The 20,197-nt window shown below is 41.8% G+C and overlaps 1 protein-coding gene across 2 annotated transcripts in view; it reads left to right on the forward strand.

Moving 5' to 3' along the window:
• The window catches only part of kdm6a (lysine (K)-specific demethylase 6A), a 60,669-nt gene that overhangs the window by 5,620 nt on the left and 34,852 nt on the right, over window positions 1-20,197 (forward strand). The window contains exons 3-8 of one of the 2 annotated variants that reach the window (XM_080456939.1): window positions 1,656-1,764; window positions 2,074-2,123; window positions 11,885-11,943; window positions 13,937-13,981; window positions 16,189-16,309; window positions 19,980-20,034. In XM_080456939.1, the coding sequence (XP_080313065.1) occupies window positions 1,656-1,764; window positions 2,074-2,123; window positions 11,885-11,943; window positions 13,937-13,981; window positions 16,189-16,309; window positions 19,980-20,034 (439 nt within the window). The remainder of the gene's footprint in view (window positions 1-1,655; window positions 1,765-2,073; window positions 2,124-11,884; window positions 11,944-13,936; window positions 13,982-16,188; window positions 16,310-19,979; window positions 20,035-20,197) is intronic. The other variant, XM_080456940.1, reaches the window with a different exon arrangement.

The raw sequence follows: 20,197 nt of genomic DNA on the forward strand, positions 1-20,197 counted from the left end.
GGAAATACTTTTGGGGATTCGTTGAGTAAACCACCCTCAACATGTGACTCAAATTTGGGATTGACTGGACGTTTCGTTAGTGATTTGTGGCCTTTTTTGTAAAACGGGCCCCTTCCGCTAACTTTGGAAGCCATTTACGGACGAACGGTATGGACTATCAAAATTCTGTTTCGCTCCAGATTATCGCATGGGTCCAGAGATAATGTGTACTGATTTTTGTGAAATTTGGAGAAAATATGTGGGAGGAGGAGCTAAAAGTGTGTTTTGAAGATTTTTATTCTAGGACCTACGGTTCAAGAGTTATAGGCCAAAACGTAAAGTGGGCTGTTGTAGCGCCACCATGAGGCCGACTGGTGTAATGTTTTTTTTAAAAATAATTTCGGACTAAATCATGAACCTCCCCACCAAATCTGGTAACTATAGCTCTTACGGTTTCAGAGCAAAAAATACTTGAATTTGAGTTTTTTCACTTTTCCATTAAAGTGGATGGGGACATTTAATGCACTAATAAATCAATATCAATAAAACTATGCAACCAATCTCTTAGCAAAATACAAGCACACGATTCCCGGTGAAGCCGGTCATTTTGACATATGGCACTAAATTGGGAAAAATAAACTGGGAGGAGTAGCGAATAGAAAAAAAGTTTATCTAGAAACATAGAAAGAATAAAGTTTCTGTAAAACAATAGTCTGGTTGCCCATTCGGGCAACCACACTAACTAAATAGGATATAAAAAAAAAAAAAGCCTATACGGCTTGTTTCAATTGGGGTCCTTTGTAGTCAATTCATAGTGATATTAAATGACAGACAGATGTTTTTTTGTTGTTGATTGATTGATTGATTGGCCCGCGGGCCTGAGTTTGAGTATCACTGCCCCACTGGATTCATTCATAAATGCAACAAGTCTAAATAAAAACCGATACTGATATTTTCCAATATAAAATGTTTGTTTATCTCTAAATGCATGTATATTTCTTTTCCAGAAAACGACGTGTTAGGATTTTCTAATACTTAAATGATTCCCTTAAAGAATTGTATTGGAGCCTGATATTAATATAATTATCAATAAATATATAACAACAATTTGTTGATATTCTATGATATTGATATACTGCATTCAATAAAAAAAAGTTTTAAATTATGTATTGTATTTGCCACAAGCCTAATATAAAAAACTATCTTCAGACTCCCCTCTACCTAAAGTGACCAGACGTCCCAGTTTGAGTCCCGAAAAATATCTCTAAAACATAAACATGTCCCGATTTTCAACATTAACTTCCAAATATTGTCCACGTTTTTGCCACAATCAATGATGTCTGTTTTCAGCTGTTCCATAGATGTTTATCATGTTTACGTGCATGAATTGGTGTGCGTGAATGTGTACATTCGTTTAAAGGGACTACACCATGAATTTGAACTTTCTTATTTTTTGTGTGTTTTTGGTCTCCCCTACCTCTCTTCTATCCCCCAAAATACCCCAGTTTGAACACTCAGGCTTTCACATCAAATCTGGGGTTTTCTGTAAATTGGTCTCAAAATCCCTCCCGTTTTTCAGTTCCAACCCCACATTTTTTTTTTTTTTTTTTTTTTTTTTTTGGTAAAAAATATGCTCACCCTACTTTAACCCCACTATGCTGTTTACCCTCTTCTAGGCTGTCAGCTGCTATGATGCTCTCATCCTGAAAGCAGAGGGAAAAGTGGACACAGAGATGTTCTGTCAGCTGGGTCACTTCAACCTCCTACTGGAGGACTATCCAAAAGGTGAGTCTCTCTCTCTCTCTTTCCCTGTCTATATCTTGCACACTTATTGTCAGGCATTGTTTTAACATAGAGCCTGCAGACAAAGTATTGTCCACTTATCAGTACAATGCTTTATGACTGTATAGAAAATCTGATAATGGAAAAACTATTCTGTATGAGACCGGCAATACAGTAACTGGGCACTGCTCAGGCACAGCTGATTTTAAATATGTAGGGCATTTGACATTGTGACTAACTGCACCCATCTTCCTCTGTTGCCTTCTCTCTTTCTGTATCATGTTCTTTTTTCCATCTCCCCATTTCTCTCAGCATTATCTGCATACCAGAGGTACTACAGTTTACAGTCTGACTACTGGAAGGTGAGTTCAATCAACGCTGCGCAACCGCACTGTATCTGCTTCAACTGTTCACATTCAATGCACCTATTTTCGTACAGATCTCTTGTCTATACTAGGTCTTGATGACAGTAAACGTGGGTCTGATGTTTAAGAGTGAGTGCGTCAGATCCTTAAATGTCCCATTTGGATGATTTTCTAAATAGTCGTACAAGTTTGGTATGTTGATGCATCGTAAATAAATCAATGATAGCCTCAGTGACATGCTTTGTGGTTTAGACTGGTAAGTGACATTTCAACATATCAAGAGAAAGCAGCTCACACAGAGGACTAAAAAAGTTGTGCTTACCACAATTCTTGGCCAGTTGTTTTGGCCTTGATGATAACGGTGATGATATAAAATAACCTTGAACATATCTCAAGTAGGATTCTTAATATTGAATTACTTAAACTAGACCATACCCGGTGAAGTGCGCAGGCGAAAGTAGTTGCAAAGGTGGGGTTATTGTGCGTCCTGTCGCGGGCTTCGCAGTTGCGTTCGGATGGTAATGGTCAATGGCTGTGTGCAAATTAAGATCAATTGCTCCAGCCACTGAGGAGAACCGGGCACACATTTCTACTCTCATGACAGCCACAAAGGTTTGTCAAATTATAGGAAGATGCTTTAATTTATTTTCATGACTTTCTGGCCTTTGTCTGTTTTTATGTTTGTTGCACTAACCCTCATTTGTACATTTTATTAACTGGATTCATATTCACAATATAATAGGGAAATATTGTTGTAGATCTGTATGGTCATAAAATACTAATTTAAACAAGCAAAGATGTAAAATCAGTCACTGAACCAATGACAGGCTTCAAAGTTTGAAACAATTTATTTTATAGCAGACCAGCATTTGTTAATGCCTGTTCATGAAGTCATTCATTATTGCCACATACATTTTCCAGTTTTCTTTCTAACCAGTACAGTCTCGGTGCATTGGTCCTTTTAAGTATTTTTTTCTTTTCTTTTCTTTACCTCTTCCGCAACATGTTGTCTCAGCTTAAAGCAACATTAACGAGATGTATTCAGAGGCAGCATAGCACTTCTATACTCCGAGATAATTCCACAAATATTGAGGCACACAAAGCAACAGTTTAAAGTTTTACACCATAATAATACAAAATGCACCATGGCTGCTGACAGGTTTCTGATCACAATGTCATTATTAGCTAAATACTTACTGCTTTAGCTGCACCACCCTCTACATATCATTAGCTGACCGATAATTATCATGTCGCTAATAGAGCACAGTGTGGATGTAGTCAGCTAACAGAACAGTGTTTGATTTGGTTTCAGCAAATAAGTGAAAAAATAAGCCACAGCCATTAAAACATTTTGACAGTTTTTGGATTGAATGGTTTCACTTGTGATTACTAAAGGTTTTCAAAGGAATGCATGTTACTCCAGGGCTACAGACTAACTCTTTACAGTTGTTGCACTGGTGCACCTAACGTTTTCATTTAGGTGCACCCCAAAATTTCTTAATGCAAATTACTGTAAACGGGAATTGCTTGCAAAGTTTGAGCCTTAACTTATTTCTTATTTTGTTATTTTATAGTTTTGTAGGTCAACAGGTGCCAGAAATGTCACTACTAGGGATGCAAATTATTGATTTATTCATTAATTGATAGTTGATAACCTTAGCAATCAATCATCTATTAATTGATAAGCGGCGGTTTTTTTTAGACCAAAAGGAAAATTCTTGTCTGAAACCGAAAATAAGTGAACACTCAAACTGCTGAAAACCGAATACTAAAACACTTTATTTGATTGTTATTATTATGCCTTTTTTTGTACCATTGCTGTCATGGCTGTGACTAGCCTCGCGTTGATAGTAGTCTGGTCCCTATCAACGATAGATTTTTTTCCAAGGGGCGGTTACAAAAAGATCCAAATGGACTCTATTGGTTAGACCTAAAACCAATCAGAGCAGTGCTTCCTGCTACGTCACACACAAGCGCCGGTGCTGAAATAGTAAACAACGAAAGCTAGCTCCACTCGTATTTAGTCTGGTAACCAGATGAAACTATTCTTAACACACGTCCATCTTTGTTGTGAAAAACTGAAAATGAGTCTGCTGCATTGTACGTCATTGCTCCAAATAAGGTGATAAGCCCGCCCACATTTGGATACTGGGCCCTGATTGGTCCCTCACAACTTCGGAGGGAGAGAAATGAAATCTCTATTGAGGGGGGCCAGACCTAATCTGCCGAGGGCTAAAGTGCGATGCAATTTTGCAAAGGCAGATTCGTCTGGAACCAGGCTAGGCTGTGACACTACTAACTTAAGGGCGACGGCCCACTGCTGTCCTACCAGCAATGTCACTTTAACTCTGCAATAGTGTATAGTTGTCCACCTACTTTACTTTATTTGTTTATTTAGACGGGACAATGAACATTCAATACATGAATGTGAATTCAATCAGCTGATCATGATCTCATGTAAACATGCCGGATTTAGCTACAAGTTAATTTCCATATGCAGTCTCCACATACAGTATTAAAATACTACAATACATTGGCTAAGATTGGCTCACAAAGTTTGCAGGACTGTTCCATTTGTAGAAAAAAAAGCATCAAATCATGAACGCAGTTTGCAATTTGTGAAGTTTTGCACGCACATTCCCACTAGGCCGTCAAAGAAATGCCACTTGAATTTTTTTAAATCAGCCTCATGGTGGCGCTATAACAGGCCGATTCGCGTTTTTACCTATAACTGCACCGATCTGCTTAAAACTTTGTACGCGCACTCCCCATAGGCTTAGGAAAAACCTTTGCCCTGCATTTTTCACAACTGCCTTTTATAGCACCACCAGGAGGCCGATAGTACTCCTTCAGATTTTATTCAAACATCACGCAAATTGGTACACATGATCTCTATAGTCATGTGATCAAGACGGATCTGTTTGATTTTTCATATTCCATCAACATTGCTGGCCCACAACAACCTACCGGACCTGGCGGAGACCGCACTTTTTCTAGTCTGTCATATGAACGTGGAATGTATATGTTTTAGTCATAGTTATAGTATGGGTTTTAGCTCGTTAAATAGACGAGAGGCTTGCGTCACCGTGCACGCCGCTCAATGGCTAGGTAACCGGAACACTCGCCCCAAAACACACTTGCCCCCATTTTACTGAGGTTACGTTTAGGAATACCTGTTGGCGGCCCTTCCGAGGTCCTCGGATTTGAACCGGGGCAAGTGTGTTTTGGGGTGAGCGTTCCTGTGTTCCACACACACATTGCTCTCGGTAAACATCCCTGTTTCAAAGACTGTCATGTCAATGTCCACTGCTTTCCTGATGAATGTGAATGATATGTTTAGGCTTGTTAGACGATCGAGCTGGCTGTGACTACATAATGTTGGTCCTAGCCCTGGGCTGGCAGATGACAGCGTAGACGGTTGGAAATCAGAACCGAGGAATGTAAAAAATAAAAAATAAATCAATTCATTGAAAATCAATACATTTAATCGGGTACATTCTTAACTCATTCAGTGCCTGACTTATTTCTGGCAGTTAGGCTCTGAGTGCCAGAGCCAAAATTAATTGTAAAAGAAAAGTGCTTAGGAGCCGAGATACAGCCTTTTTCAGTAAGAAGTTAAACAAGAAGTGAATGGAGCAGAACATTTTCAAATCATGATATCTTGGGTTCTGAATTTTTTGTCCGTTTTATTTGGACGTCTTAGACGTCCAGTGGCACAGGGCTTATGATACAACGGACGTCTTAGACGTCGAGTGGCACTGAATGAGTTCGGCAATTCATCGATTAATTATTAACATCCCTAGTCACTACTTGAGCCCATCAAAGGGCACTGTTTGAAATTGTTAAAGGTTTCATGACAATCATTTTCATTATTTTTTATAATTTTTACCTCTATTACACCCAAAAAAGCCTCAACTTAGATTTTCTGTGGTCTGGGGTTTTCTGAATAATTAGGCTAAAAAAGTGCTGGGATTGGCCCCTGGACTTTGACGTCAAAGTCCATTAATCCCGCCCCCTCTCCTTATATGGTTTCAGATGTAGAAATTGTTATGTCATCTGTGGGGAAATGTCTACAGTACCAACAAGTTAGCCTATTTGTGTCCTAGAGTTATGCCATCCAATCAGCCATGATGTGATGCTGTCTAGCCTGTCCTTTCATGGCAATCAATGTGGGTGCATGTGCTTTTTAGGGTCTTACCAATAGAAGAGATGCCTGGACTTTGACTTTGAGTGAATGGGCCTGGCAGTGAATGGGCTCCCAAGTGTTCACTGAATGTGGGTGAGAAGTTTTGCCCTGGGCTGGGTTGACGCACTCGCTCAGGCCTTTTCTATGAGCCCTGTGGCAAGGCTTTTATTGATCATGTCACGGTTACTATGACAGGGCTAGTGTGGCTTGAGTGAGTCAGACTGTAAGAAATGTTGGCTCAGTAGATGGTTTTATGCAGAATACTGGCAGGGCCACTACCTGGGTATAAACCTTTATTTATTCTATATGTGTATATATATATGCCTGTTCTGCAGTCTGATACAGTGTGCATGTCTTTTGTTTTAATTATTTCTTTGTATGCTCTTCAATCAGTGTTTTTGTGTCAGTACACTATTGGTATAAATTGTAAGATTTAAACTGGTCATGACTACAACATACACCCTATACAGTGGCACATACAGTATATTACTGGTGCTTTTAGATTTTAGATTTAAATTGAGTGCAACTTGTACTAAATATTATTATATGTAATAGCAAAATGTATGTACCAACTTAAAACAAAAACATTGAAACTCAAATGCAGGCACTACCTCAGTATTATTGATTATTCGTTTGATCTGTGTGACAGGCTGTCATCTTTTAGAAAATGTTCAACTTGAAAAGAATAATAATAGTATCCGCCCCATAGTGAAAGGGGGAATTCCCCCTCCATCTTGAAAAAATAATTTCAGGCCCTGTATTGGGTTTCTGAATGTTGTTTTCATTTAACCCATTCAACCCAGGAAAGCATCTGTGTCAGATTTAGATGTACAGATCAATACAAAAATTTAGTTAATTTTCTTCCTTGATATAATTCAAAAAGTGAAACTTTAATAGATTCTAGATTATTTTAGCATAAAGTGAAATATTTAAACCTTTTTTTGTTTTGATCTTGACGATTATGGCATACAGCTCATGAAATATATGAGACCACTCAAAAAGGATTCATAATATAGAAATGTCGACCATCTGAAAAGTATGTTAATTTACGCACTCAATACTTGGTCTGGGCTGGGAACAAATAACTTCATCAATGGGGCGTGGCATGTAGGTGATCAGCCTGTGGCACTGCTGAGGTGTTCTGGAAGCCCAGGTTTGCTTTGATAGTAGCCTTAAAGGGGTAGTTCACCCCCCAAAAAACTTTTTTTCTATTGATTACTCACCCCATGGAGCCTTGAATTCATGGATATTTTTTTGTTTTTGTCGCATTCCTTCCTTTATTATTTGATTATAATAAATTTAGCCCCATTGATTCCGGTAGGAGACACAAATGCATTTGTGTCTCCTACCGGAATCAATGGGGACACATTTATTATAATCAAATTATTGGCTTAGGAATGTGACAAAAACAAAAAAATATCTATGAATTCAAGGCTCCAGATGGTCAGTAATCAATAGAAAAAAAAATATTTTGGGGGTGAACTACCCCTTTAAGCTCATCTGTATTACAACATTGATTCTCTGTAGGGTTCAGGTCAGGCCAGTTGGCTGGTCAGTCAAGCATAGTAATACCATGGTCAGTACACCAGTTACTAAAAGTTTTGTCACTGTGGGCAGGTGCCAAGTCCTGCTGGAAAAGGAAATTAGCAATAAAGTAACTGGTGTATTGACCATGGTATTACTATGCTTGACTAACCAGCCAACTGGCCTGACCTGAACCCAACAGAGACACTAGACTCAACAATACAGATGAGCTTAAGGCTGCTATCAAAGCAAACCTGGGCTTCCAGAACACCTCAGCAATGCCACAGGCTGATCCCCCGCCCCATTGATGAAGTAAAAAAAAGTAGCCCAGACCAAGTATTGAGTGCATAAATTAATGTAAATTTCAGATGGTAGACATTTATGTATAATAAATACTTTTTTTTTAGTGGTCTTATGTAATATTCTAATATTTTGAGATATGGATTTTTTATTTTCATGAGCTGTATGCCATAAGCTTCAAGATTAAAACGAGATATTTCACTTTATCCGCAATGAACCTAGAATATATGAAAGTTTCACTTTTTGAATTTAAAATGAACTTTTCCACGATTTTCTTTAGATTGATCTGTGTGTATATATAGCAACATAGAATTTAGCATTTAGAAGGCATTTTTAGAATCGGCCTCTGGTCTAAATGGATTAAAGGACGACTTCACCCATTTTCAACCTGTCTTCATATAATTGGTCCTCACTAATGCTCATGGTAATATGGCACCATTTTTGTCTACTCGGTGTGTGTCTCAGAGGAGGGCTGTGGACAGTTCAACAACCCATCTACCAGTGACATCATCGATGGGGAATCCAAGCTAATAGAAACTACAGGCTTTCTATTCCTGGAAAGTTAGCATGCTATAATGGAAGCCATTGTTCTCGAGTTAATACAAATAATTAAATAATATATATATTGTGAACAACAACAAAAAACATTCCTAACGATGATGTCACTGGTAGACGGTTTTCTGAAGTGTCCAAAGCCCTCCTATGAGACACAGACTGAGTAGAAAAAAATTACACCATTTTATCAGGAGCATTAGTGAGGATCTATTATATGAAGATAGGTTGAAAATGGGTGAAGTCATCCTTTAAGAAAATACCTTGCTTTGTTTTACTGAATAAATGGAAAGCAAAGTTTGTCTCCCCCTTTTTCTGATCAGAAATAATATATTGTCTGTGTTGCAAACTGAACTGTTAGTTCTGTGATCTGTTTCACCCCTTTATTATTTGTGTATCACATCCAAGACCCTGTCGGTGTGCAATTTGCTCTGTAGACCTGACCCGGTCTGCATAGTCGGCTAGCGTTGAAGGACAATACAGCTGTACTCAGCACTCCAGGTTATATTCTAAATATTTCTCCAGCCATGAGCCTACCCTTTGTATTTAGGATAACTCTTATCTTACAATGTAGCCTGCATCCTCAGAGATCTGTATTTGAGACCATGTATCCACTGATGTCTACTATGGAGTAATGGTGCTGTATGTGTGTTATAGAAAGGACTTTGTGTGTGTCTGTGAAAGCTACAATATGATGGTAACAAAAAGAGGTTTGGTGGTTGAAACAGCTCAGTGGTTTCTCGGATGCTAATTTCGTACTATAATATGAAACTTGCACTATCCACGCAAACCGATCAAATGCTGTGCATAATTTGGGCTGAAACCTTGCTGCAGAGAGCATGAGTTTGTCTCAACCGTTTGTCGTCACTACGCAGCGGAGGCAGTAGTAGGGAATGCTGCCATTTATTCTTATTCTAAGTCTGTCTTATCTTACAATGTTTATTTGATGCTTTGCATATATCCGCTTACAATTGAGACTAGAACAGTAAATAGACCTTTATTGATCCCGCGGCCGATGCAACACCGTATGGTTTGCCACTTATGGTTTAATACGCACTTGTGAATTGCGGATTTTCGGTTTTGCGATTCAATTTAGTGTTATACATTTCTTTTTCTTATAACTAAAGTTTATTCAAAGAGTAGAGAGACATGTACACATGACATTGTATTCGAGTTACAAAAATAAAACTAAAAAAGACTCTTTGGTTTTATATTTTCTCCCACAACTCCCTTCCACGCCTCCCCATTCCTCCCCATCCACCCACCATCCTTCCCCACAAGGCCGGACATACAAACAACTACAATACATATACACGTATAGAATCAAATACATTGGGAACATAATTTAAAGCGTTATACATTTCTTACTTACTTCCTAAATGACAGTGTCTGTGTCACTGGAGAAATCCCCTCCCTATGACTGAAACCAACGGTGTTGCTTGTCAAAAATAGTCGATCTAGCATCATGACACATTGTGAGATCCATCTATTTTCGGCAAGCGACGCCGTCTGATTAATAAATGATCCTATCATTAGTCTACTACGTTGATGTGTAACCAAGGTCTGTTGTTGTCCTTTCTACTCGCTGTGGCTTCAGCTCGTTCAGAAGTTTAGTTATTTCCAACAGTACAGCTCCAACAAAGTACTCCAACAAAGAGGGCCTCTTCTTGTGCAGAGATTAAATGCAGAAGTTTTATTGTAGTAAAGTGATTTATTTCTTTTGCGACAATTCTTCTTCCTCCCCTCACACGGTGAAGTCTGTGAGATACGGTTCTTTTTTTCCCCTTGAAAATAATGAAAGGCTGACAATGATCTTGTCATACTGGATGTCTTTTTTTCTTTTTCTTTGCTATTAAGCAAAATGAAGAGAATTGTCGAAATATTGTCAATTTCTTTTAAAAACCTAACCCGACGTCTGTGGTGGTTAGTGTTGCAAAGCGTCTGTTGCCGAAAATCTGCTGTTAAATGGGCGGCTGGTTCACTGTCCGGTCGGAAGTTGTAGGGAGGCTTCGGATAGCAGCGGGCTGGTGGTGAGGTGATAGAGATCTCTGGTTGGCTGCTAGGGACCCTTTCTAAAATGCAGTACATTTATTTTGTCTGAATATAGCTCATATCCATGGTATTACGTATTACTACAGCTCCATGTGTGCTCAAAATGCAGACACAAAGCGTGGGACTTTGCACACTCGTCTCCACCAGCTGTCATATTTTCTTTGAAACGAAATTAAGGGCATATGCCGTATCTTTAACTTATAAATATCATAAGCACCTACTCCTGCTTTTCTTTTAAGGCAAGAAAGGTCTGTAAAATCACTGAAGCAACCAGTGGTATTCTATAGGTTTCAATTGAGTTTTTGTTTTTACCATTGAAAACCTTCTCCAACTATTTCATGGGACAATGGATATACAGAGAGGATAGATTGGCCATTTTATCAATTGAAAATGATGATGATTATGATATGGCCGTGTGCGCATTGTGCTGCCGCTTGCAGGCACGCAGCGTTTGTTTTAATCGTTAAATATGAAAGAGATGATTCACCAAAATAGTCTAAATACAGATAACCTTGTGCCCATGCCCCAAGCACCCTGCAGTGCAGTAACCTAGTTGTCTTTATAATTTCTCCAATGATTTAAGCATGTTCATGTGTGTGTTGTTGAAAAAGACATCAAGCCATAGGCTATTTTTTAGCACCATCGTAGCCGGTGTCGGCTCTCAGGTGCATTCAGCTACATTTCTTTTCACACTTTCCAACCAACGGATCTCCCGACTGCCAGTCCGTAGTAATCTGTAGTCGTCTGTTTGGTGGAGAGCTACCTTTAGTCTCGTTATTCTGATATCCCAATATTCTTACAAATGTTAGATTAGTGTGAGGTTAGGGTTAGGCATAGTTTTTTGTAATGTTAGGGTTAGGCGTAACAATGGGCTGTCAGACAAATTGTCGCACCTCAAGAAATGGCAAAAAAATCGCCAACATGAGCTGATACTGGTGTATTAACAGTACTCATTAACAATACTTGCATGACATATTTTCCTGCCTCTTTTACAATATTAAAGAGGTCACAGTTCATAACTAGGAAGAAATTGTTTTGATAATTTCGGTTTCTGAACAGCCATTGCTTAGTCTTTGATGATTCATTCTGTTAAAACACATTTACTATCATTGTTTTATTTTGTTTTTTGTTTTCTTTCTTTCAGAATGCTGCCTTTTTATATGGCCTTGGCATGGTTTACTTCCATTACAATGCATTTCAATGGTAAGTACTTGAAAAAGCCTTTGTGTTGACACCCACTTATACAGTGATTTCTCTGCTAGTTCTGTTTTTATTGCAGATTCTCAATACATTTTTTGGCCTCCTGTTTGTGTGATTGTGTTAATAATGCGAACAACTCTAGGGTCACATAGCTTTGTCAATAACTTGCAAATGTTGTTTGGAACATTGTTGCCTCTCTGTCCTAGTTTAGCTTAGGTTTGTATTTGTTCTACTGTGAAAAGAGAGACGACTGTCCAAAGAGGGAGGAACAAGGAGGCAGGGCTATCTGCTTCATATTCTATTGCAGACACTGTGTTTGCAGGGGAGTGAGTTTGTTTGAAAGCTGTCGTGCACCTATCATATCCTCTGTATTGACTTTGGGGGGGCCGGTTGTAAACTAACGTAGACAGACAGACAGACAGAGACAGACGGACAGAGACACGCACGCACGCACGCATGCACGCACGGACGGACGGCATTGGGGTCAGTGTGGTTGTGTCCCTGTTTGAACTGTCCTGTGGTCACCTTAGAAAATGCATTCAGTCCCCGCTGGGGCTTTTCCACCACTTTGGCCTTTCAAGCAGCCCAGCTGTTTGGCCAAGTACAAGCACTAGGATTTGTTGTTTTCCCAAGTTAGGTCCATATGCATCGTGTGTGTACTGTGTGTAGACCATAGATGGAGATGATGGCTCAGGGTTTCAAACTGCAGCCACCATAACTCTTTGCTCAGCAGTGTTTTACGGTTGGTTGGACATCCTCGTGGAGAAGTCTGCCTTTGTAAGGGCTGGAGTCTTAACATGACAAGTTTGAGGAGACCGCTTGGCTCAGCTGTCACCCAGATTTTCATCCTTGCTTATAGTGATTTTTGAAAAGCAGCTACATTATTACAGTTTTGTGTTTTGTATGATTTGTTCCTTTAGTTTTAACTCCTCTATTAGTTTATTTGTCATGGTGTGCTTTCTTGTTAAAGTTTAGTCTGGATTTTAGCTTTAGTTTCCCCCCAATGTATTTCAGTGAGTTTATAGTTGCCATGACAACAAACAGTATTCTCTCTCTAGTAAAACATAAAAAAGTAATAAAAAGATGGTGTTTTGTGTGGACAAACATAGTTTACCTACTCAATTCTGTTTTTGTTTCAGCTTTTCTTCACACTTTGTTTTTGTTAAAACTAGGGCTGAACGGTATGGACAAAATTTCATGTCTCGATATTCATGCCAAATATTTCAATAGTTATATATGATATGATGGGTTCACATTTGTTGTTTGATATTTTATGTGTAGAAACTGTAAAAACGCTTAGTTTCCTACGACTTGACAAACACTTATTTTGAAGGCTGACCGGAAGTCAAAACATGATTACTTTCATTTGACATGAAGCAGCTCCATTGGCCCTGACTTGACGAACATGCTACGCTAAGTCATTGCAAATGACTGATCTTTCAATAAACGGATGTCAGTCCGACCAATCGACGTAAACAAACTTTTCATACAGATTACATAAGATTTTGGCAAACTGCTTCCTGCATTAAGGACTTTTCAGATGGCACCTACTAGGTGCCACCTAGTAATTCATTTTCTATGAGAGGTGAGCGAGCAGGAGGAATGAGCAATCTCAGAGAAGCGTGTATGCTCATCGCACGCACACGCCCACCCGTCCCGTGCCAGAGTTGAATTGTTTTTCAAAACTCAACGTGCAGAGAAACAGAGGGGTGATTTTCCTTTGGCACTGGCGAAAAAACAAAGGGAAGTTGTTATTGACTTTAGCGGTATATTCCTGTAGCCTACATGCACGGCAAGCAGGGGTGGGATTGACATCGTCCATATCGTTGCCTTTTGCGATATTCATATCCTGCATTTTCATTTCTAGATAACTATACGATAACTAAATATCGTTCAGCCCTAATAACATTGACACATTGTAGCTTAGTGGTGGAAGGTGTCGATGGCAAGGCATGATATTGACTGCTGCAGGTCCCTTCCCTCTCTCACTGTCCAGGCCAGAGCAGCCCCCCTCAGCAGAGGCCCAGGCAGGACAGAGAAGGTAGGCCCACTACCTTAGCTCATCTAGAAGCCCATACTGTAGGAATGTGTGTGTATATTCTGACGAGGAGCAATCTTGGGTCTTGGTGGGTGGGTGGGTGGGTGGGGGGGGGTTTGTATATTTAGAGCCCCAATGTTTTGTACAGTACATTAAGCCACGTCTGTCTGTCTCATTGGGCCTAGCTAGTTCATTGCTGCTGCTATTTTCTGCAAAACTAGATAGCTGTAGATATAATTGCATGATCTTAGCATTTAACAAAAGATTGCTGGGGTCATCCAGAATGGTGTAAGTCAATGCGTTCCCCACCTTGGCTGCGTGGTCCATTACCATGGCTAGGCTAATGAGGCAGCATTCATCTGGTGTACACGCTGCACTGATTCTGAACCCGGGCCTCCTCGCCTCCCTTTGCTCTGTGCCCCAGCCCCCCCAGCTCCCCATGGCCTCTGCTCCCTGCCTCCCACTCTCCACGTTTCTGCTTGATTTACCCCCCCCCCCCAAATATGCCGCTGCATCCTCAGCCTTGAAGCCTTCCAATGCTGTTGCTCTGCCAAGTTTACATGTCCCAATATCCCAGGCCAGGGAAATGTGTGTGAGCGGGGGGATGGGAGGGTAGCAGGTCAACTGGGTTTCTCTAGGGCAGAAATTACGTCACTCAGAGGAATGCTGAGCTGTCAGATGGTGAATATGTTACTTCACAGCGCTGGTGCAGCGCTCGCTCACCAACTCTCATTATGGAGAGGCACAAGATATAAGTGGTCCTGCTTGTTAGCTACCGCCAAATTAACTTCTACATCACATGGTCATAGTCAATGGTCATGCAAGGCCTGAATGAGTTTTGGTGGTTTCGGTGCAAGACAAACGCTGTCCAACAAAGTTTTTGTTAATTATCATGTAGCACTTAAAGTGCCATATAGCAATTAGCAAAGCTAAACTGTGTTATTTGGCAGACATCGAGAGGTAGATCCTGGTGCTGTCCTCAGCTGCCCTCCGTCAGAGCTTAGGATATTCCTCCGTTTTTCTGCTGGTTAGAGTCAGTCTTACGCTCTGTGCCACAGCCTATCGAGTCCTCGGCAGAGGAAAGACACGCCAAGCATACATTCTGGAGCCAGGCAGGGAGAGAAAGAACTCAGGGAAGGGAGGGAGAGTGGGAGGGAACAGATAAGCGAGGAGGAGGGAGAAAAAAAAGGGGGCCAATGAGTTCAGAGCGCTTTGCCTCAGTGTAGCACATCCTGTGTGTGTGTGTGAGTGTCAGCCAGCAGAGAGCTCAGTACTCTTCTGTCTCATGCTGGGAAAAGGGGTTCATGCTGTCATGTGACTGCCATTGTTGTTAAAAGTACACAGTGAGTGGCTTCATTTGGAATCTGTTATTCATTAGTCTGTTTTATTTTGTGGAGGAGAGGCTTTTTGTTGTCAAGGTGACGGCAATGCTTGCACTTTACTCTCATCATTTCAGCCTCTCTTCTCTTCTCCCGTTCTTTCCTGCTCCCTGCACCCATCACCACCACCTCTTCCTCCCCTGGTTTCTATTCACCCATCACCACCACCACCTCTTCCTCCACTGGTTTAATTCACCTATCACCACCACCACCTCTTCCGCCCCTTGTTTAATTCAAACTAGAAATCTAGTTAACTTGAAATTATTCAGTGTTTCTGGCTGCAAACAAACACTAAGAACAGAATTAAGACCGCTTAAAGTCATTGCAAGCTCTTATCTTGCAATCATACACACTCTCGGAAACGACAATAAAAAGTTTTTGCTAAAATCAGTGTTTGACGTAATGGCCATTTGTTCACTGTTGTTGCATAAAAATGGGAACATTTCAGTGGCAACATTTCAGTGGCACTCTGTGTATTCACTAGAATGCACAAATTCATATCTTGGGTCTAAATGGATGCTACAATCAGACCTGAGCACTGCTTCTCTCACTGCTACAAGCCAAATGGCGAAAATGTGCATTTTTGTATGTGTTTGTGAACAAAACCCGGTAGTTTCCTGTAAGGCATGTGAACAAAACCCGGTAGTTTCCTGTAAGGCATATTGATAAACCAGTCAGCTTTGTGGAATAGAATCACCCTGACGAGGTGAATTGTTTCCAGAAATCCAGATGCAGGGATATACATTTTTGTGTTGAATATCATTATTACATTCAGCCTGTACTGAATGTGCCCTATCTGTCTCTGTGCCTCTCTCCCTCTGTCCTCTGCAGGGCGATCAAGGCATTCCAGGAGGTGCTGTACATTGACCCCGGTTTCTCTCGATCTAAAGAGATCCACCTGAGACTGGGCCTCATGTTCAAAGTCAACACAGACTATGAGTCAAGCTTAAAGGTACGTCCATCTGCTGGTGCTAACAACACATAGCATTGCGGTGCATTTTCATTTTTGGTCAGCTGACACAGGACCTGCAGATGACCCTTTGCTCGTTTCTTTTCATCCCATCCATTGCTCTTGTCATCAACGGGGTGATGGAGACATCATCGTGGCAGAATAAATTCCTATTCATCCTCTTTTGTATTGTGCGTCTAACGTGTAATCATAAAAGGCTATTTTCGGTCTGAAAAGAGTTTGCCTCTGTGGTCCTCACGTGAAAAAAGCTGTGTGGATCATCTGTCCTGTCTGCTTGTCCCTGGGCCTGGGCTGCTGTCTATTGACACCTGTAAGCCATGCATGTCCAGATTGTAACGGAGAGCTGTGATCCGGCTGGAGCCTATGGATCCATTGTTGTCTGAGAGTGCTGGTTCCCTTTGGGGGACGGGGTGCCATCTGATCCTGGCCTTTGTCCTGCCCAGACAGACCTCGGGGCCTACTGCAGACCTACCATACGTCTGACTGGGCATGAATAGGGCATGCTACTCAAGTGGAATACCACTGCATTACCTGCCAAAGGACTTCGTTTGCCATTTGGGATTTTTTACCCTGAGCGAGGCAGAGCATCGCTTTGCAACTATACTGTGTGGAGAATTGACCACTTGGAATGTAGACGTTGCATTGTGGAGCCTGCAGAATCTTGACAGTGCCTGTGGATTTGCATGTAGAAAATTTGAGTATGGTAATGGCACTCAAATGTCCAAATAAGGAGTGTTTAGTAGTTGCTCCATTGTTAGTGCGTGCACACAATGCATGCGTGTGTAATAGACTGAGCTTAGCAGGCTGCATGTGCTGCACGTCCTCACTCTGCCATGGACACACCCCTTACACTGACTGTTGGCTCACTGCCAACCCCACACTCACACACACACACACACACACACACACACACACACACACACACACACACACACACACACACACACACACACACACACACACACACACACACACACACACACACACACACACACACACACACAGGTTGCACTGCCCCAGTTATGTGTATGCGTGTGTGTCATGAGCAGCGGGTAATGTTGGCGTGTTGAACTGAATTTGATCATGGCAAGGGAGGCGAGAAGGACTACAAAAGCACAGGAAGGAAAAGATTGAGTGATTTGTTTTTGAAGGGGGCACACTGACATTGTCATGCTCCTTCTTCCCTAAGAGTAAGTTGAGAGAAATTAAGCTACTAAATGACAGGGAGTAGTTTCACTCAATGAATTGTAGGCAAGGCTCCAAGCCAGCCTGTTGTGTTACACTGCAGTTTGGCAGTGTTTGGGTGTAGTGCCTATGCTACCTGCCCACTAAACACACACACACACACACACACACACACACACACACACACACACACACACACACACACACACACACACACACACACGTGCACTTAAATATCCTGGTGAACACTTGCAACTGATAACCCTAAACATGCATGCCTAACCCAACTACAATTTAGCCCTAAACCCAAGTCCTCAACCTAAAAAGGACCCCATGAAAAGTGAGGATAAGTTAAGTGTCCTCATCTGTCCTCTTTCTAAGGACATTTGGTTCTTGCAAAGAGAAGTGCACATACACAACTCTCCCCTTTCATTTCCCCCAGTGGCTGCTAATTTAAGCATGCAGAGAAAATGCGAAAATGAGAGAGCGTGAGAGAGACAGACTGTATAGCATTGCATTCTAGTCAGGTGATGAGTCTACTGCCTCTACTGTGCCGCGTATCCACAGAGACCACCTTTCAGCTGAGGAAAAAAGGGAGGTGGGAGAGCGTAAGGGAAGGAGGGAGGGAGAGGTGGTGCACGCCCGCCCGCTCTTGCTTTGAGGTATTGTGTGTCATCTCGCTGCACTCTCCACTGCAACCGTCTGCTGAATAGTAATCAGTGACACCGGGATAGGAGAGAGGGAGGGAGAGAGGGAAGGAGGGAGGGAGAGAGGGAAGGAGAGAGAGAGAGAGAGAGAGAGAGAGATAGCAGAGAGAAAATCGAGGGCGGGAGGCGAGACAGAGTGAGGGGAGGTGGAATGCCAAGCTGACAATCCTGCTGCATTATCTGCCTAGTAGTAGAACGACTGTGAAGGAGAAGAGAGAGGGAAGAGGAGAAGGATAGTGAGAGACTGGAGGGAAAGATCTGCTGGAAGATGCAGCCGGGTGCCAGCAGGAGGGCGATGTGCCAAAGGTTTAGGTAAGAGGTGTGTGGGTGTGTGTGTGTGTGTGGTCGTCTGTATGCACATTTGACGTGATGCCATCTACCTATGGTGACTACATTTGATTTGCTAGATTGTGGTTGTCATGCCTGTTACTTTTGAAAAAAATGTTTATTCGTGGCTGATAACCCTCAATTATGTGTACAGTACACCTGAGCATGCAGGTGCAAGCATGCAAAACCCTGGTGGCCCAGAGTGAAGCTTGCAATTTGCAAAGGAAGAGCCAGCTGGACTACTGTTTTATATATAATCTCTGACATTTGACTACCTCAGCCGATGCTATTTGCTAACCCTTTTGTGAGTGCTGATGGTAATGGTATGTGGGGGGTTGGCCTAAATGGCACATACTGATACAGGCCATTTTAATGTAATAGCTGGTTTGTTTAAAATGACACAAGGAAATCCACCACTGGTCCACGGCATGAAGCCTGCCCGCCCATCTCCAGTCTGTCCAAGACCAGTTGTGTCTCATTTTGGATGTGCTGTGTTCTCACTGGGTTCTTGCTCACAGAACCCACTCTCCCATCCTGACCCAGATACTACAAGGCACCAGTGGTAGCTGCTGTAATCATGTGATGCTCATGCTCGCTGCACCGTGTCACTGTGCAGCTGAGGACACCAAAGGCACTTGTCACCTTGAAGCCACCTATTGGGGTTGGTGGGGGGGGGTAGGTGAGTTGCCTCTAGTCTACTGGATCACCCAGCTGTAATCTAATCCGCTTTTACATCTGCAGGCATGTCATTCGTCCTGGAGATCGTGCACGTGGATTTGTAAGATGCCGGATCAGCATATACTTGTGTCCCCCAACTTTAAATGTCAGCTCAGTAATCTAAGGGGTTGGGATCACACCTAAGAAGAGGAATTGGTCGTTTTTCTTGGTTTCCAAGGGAATTACAGTACATAGTCCAGAGCGTTGTCTCTGAAGCTGATTTCACGTTCTCACAGGTTAATGGGTCCATTGACCCTGGGTACGCATTGTGGCTGGTGGCTGGCCACGCCTAAGCAGCCACGCTAAGCCTCTGCAGACATCTGCCCTGCCCATAGCAACCCTGCTCTACTGGCTACTGATCACACACACGCCAGTACATGTGCTGGATGTCAGCTTCTCAGGATGGACAGAAAAATCTAGGAACAAGAGCTCCGCCCACCACTCCTCAGTATTCTCTATCGCTACAATCAGTAAGGTTTGACAGCTGGCTGTGGATCTCAAGAGGCAGAAGAGAAATAAATTACCTTCCAACATCAACTTGTCTCTCGTTTGCATACAAGCAGTAGAATATCTTGCAAACAGTGGGCACTCAGATTGCCTTCTACCGATGTCATTTTTCCTCCATGTTCTTATTAGCAACAGTAATGTGCAGATGCTTCACAAACCTTTTATGTTTTCTATACTAATGTCATTCCTTCCTCTCTCTGTCTCCACAGCATTTTCAGCTGGCTTTGATTGACTCAAATCTCTGCACTTTGTCCAAAGCTGAAAGTAAGTGGTATTACTTATAATTACCTCCCATGGATGCTAGCAATACATGAATGTATAGACTATAGAGTGTATTATTAGATCTGGCTTTCAGCCATTCAGTCAGTAGCTAGTGCATTTTAAAAGGGCGCAGAGAAGTAGGTGGGGGGATTCTTTTTTCTTCTTT

The sequence above is a fragment of the Gymnoscopelus braueri genome (assembly GCF_963280865.1).
Source record: "Gymnoscopelus braueri genome assembly, chromosome: 18".
Classification (NCBI taxonomy): domain Eukaryota; kingdom Metazoa; phylum Chordata; class Actinopteri; order Myctophiformes; family Myctophidae; genus Gymnoscopelus; species Gymnoscopelus braueri.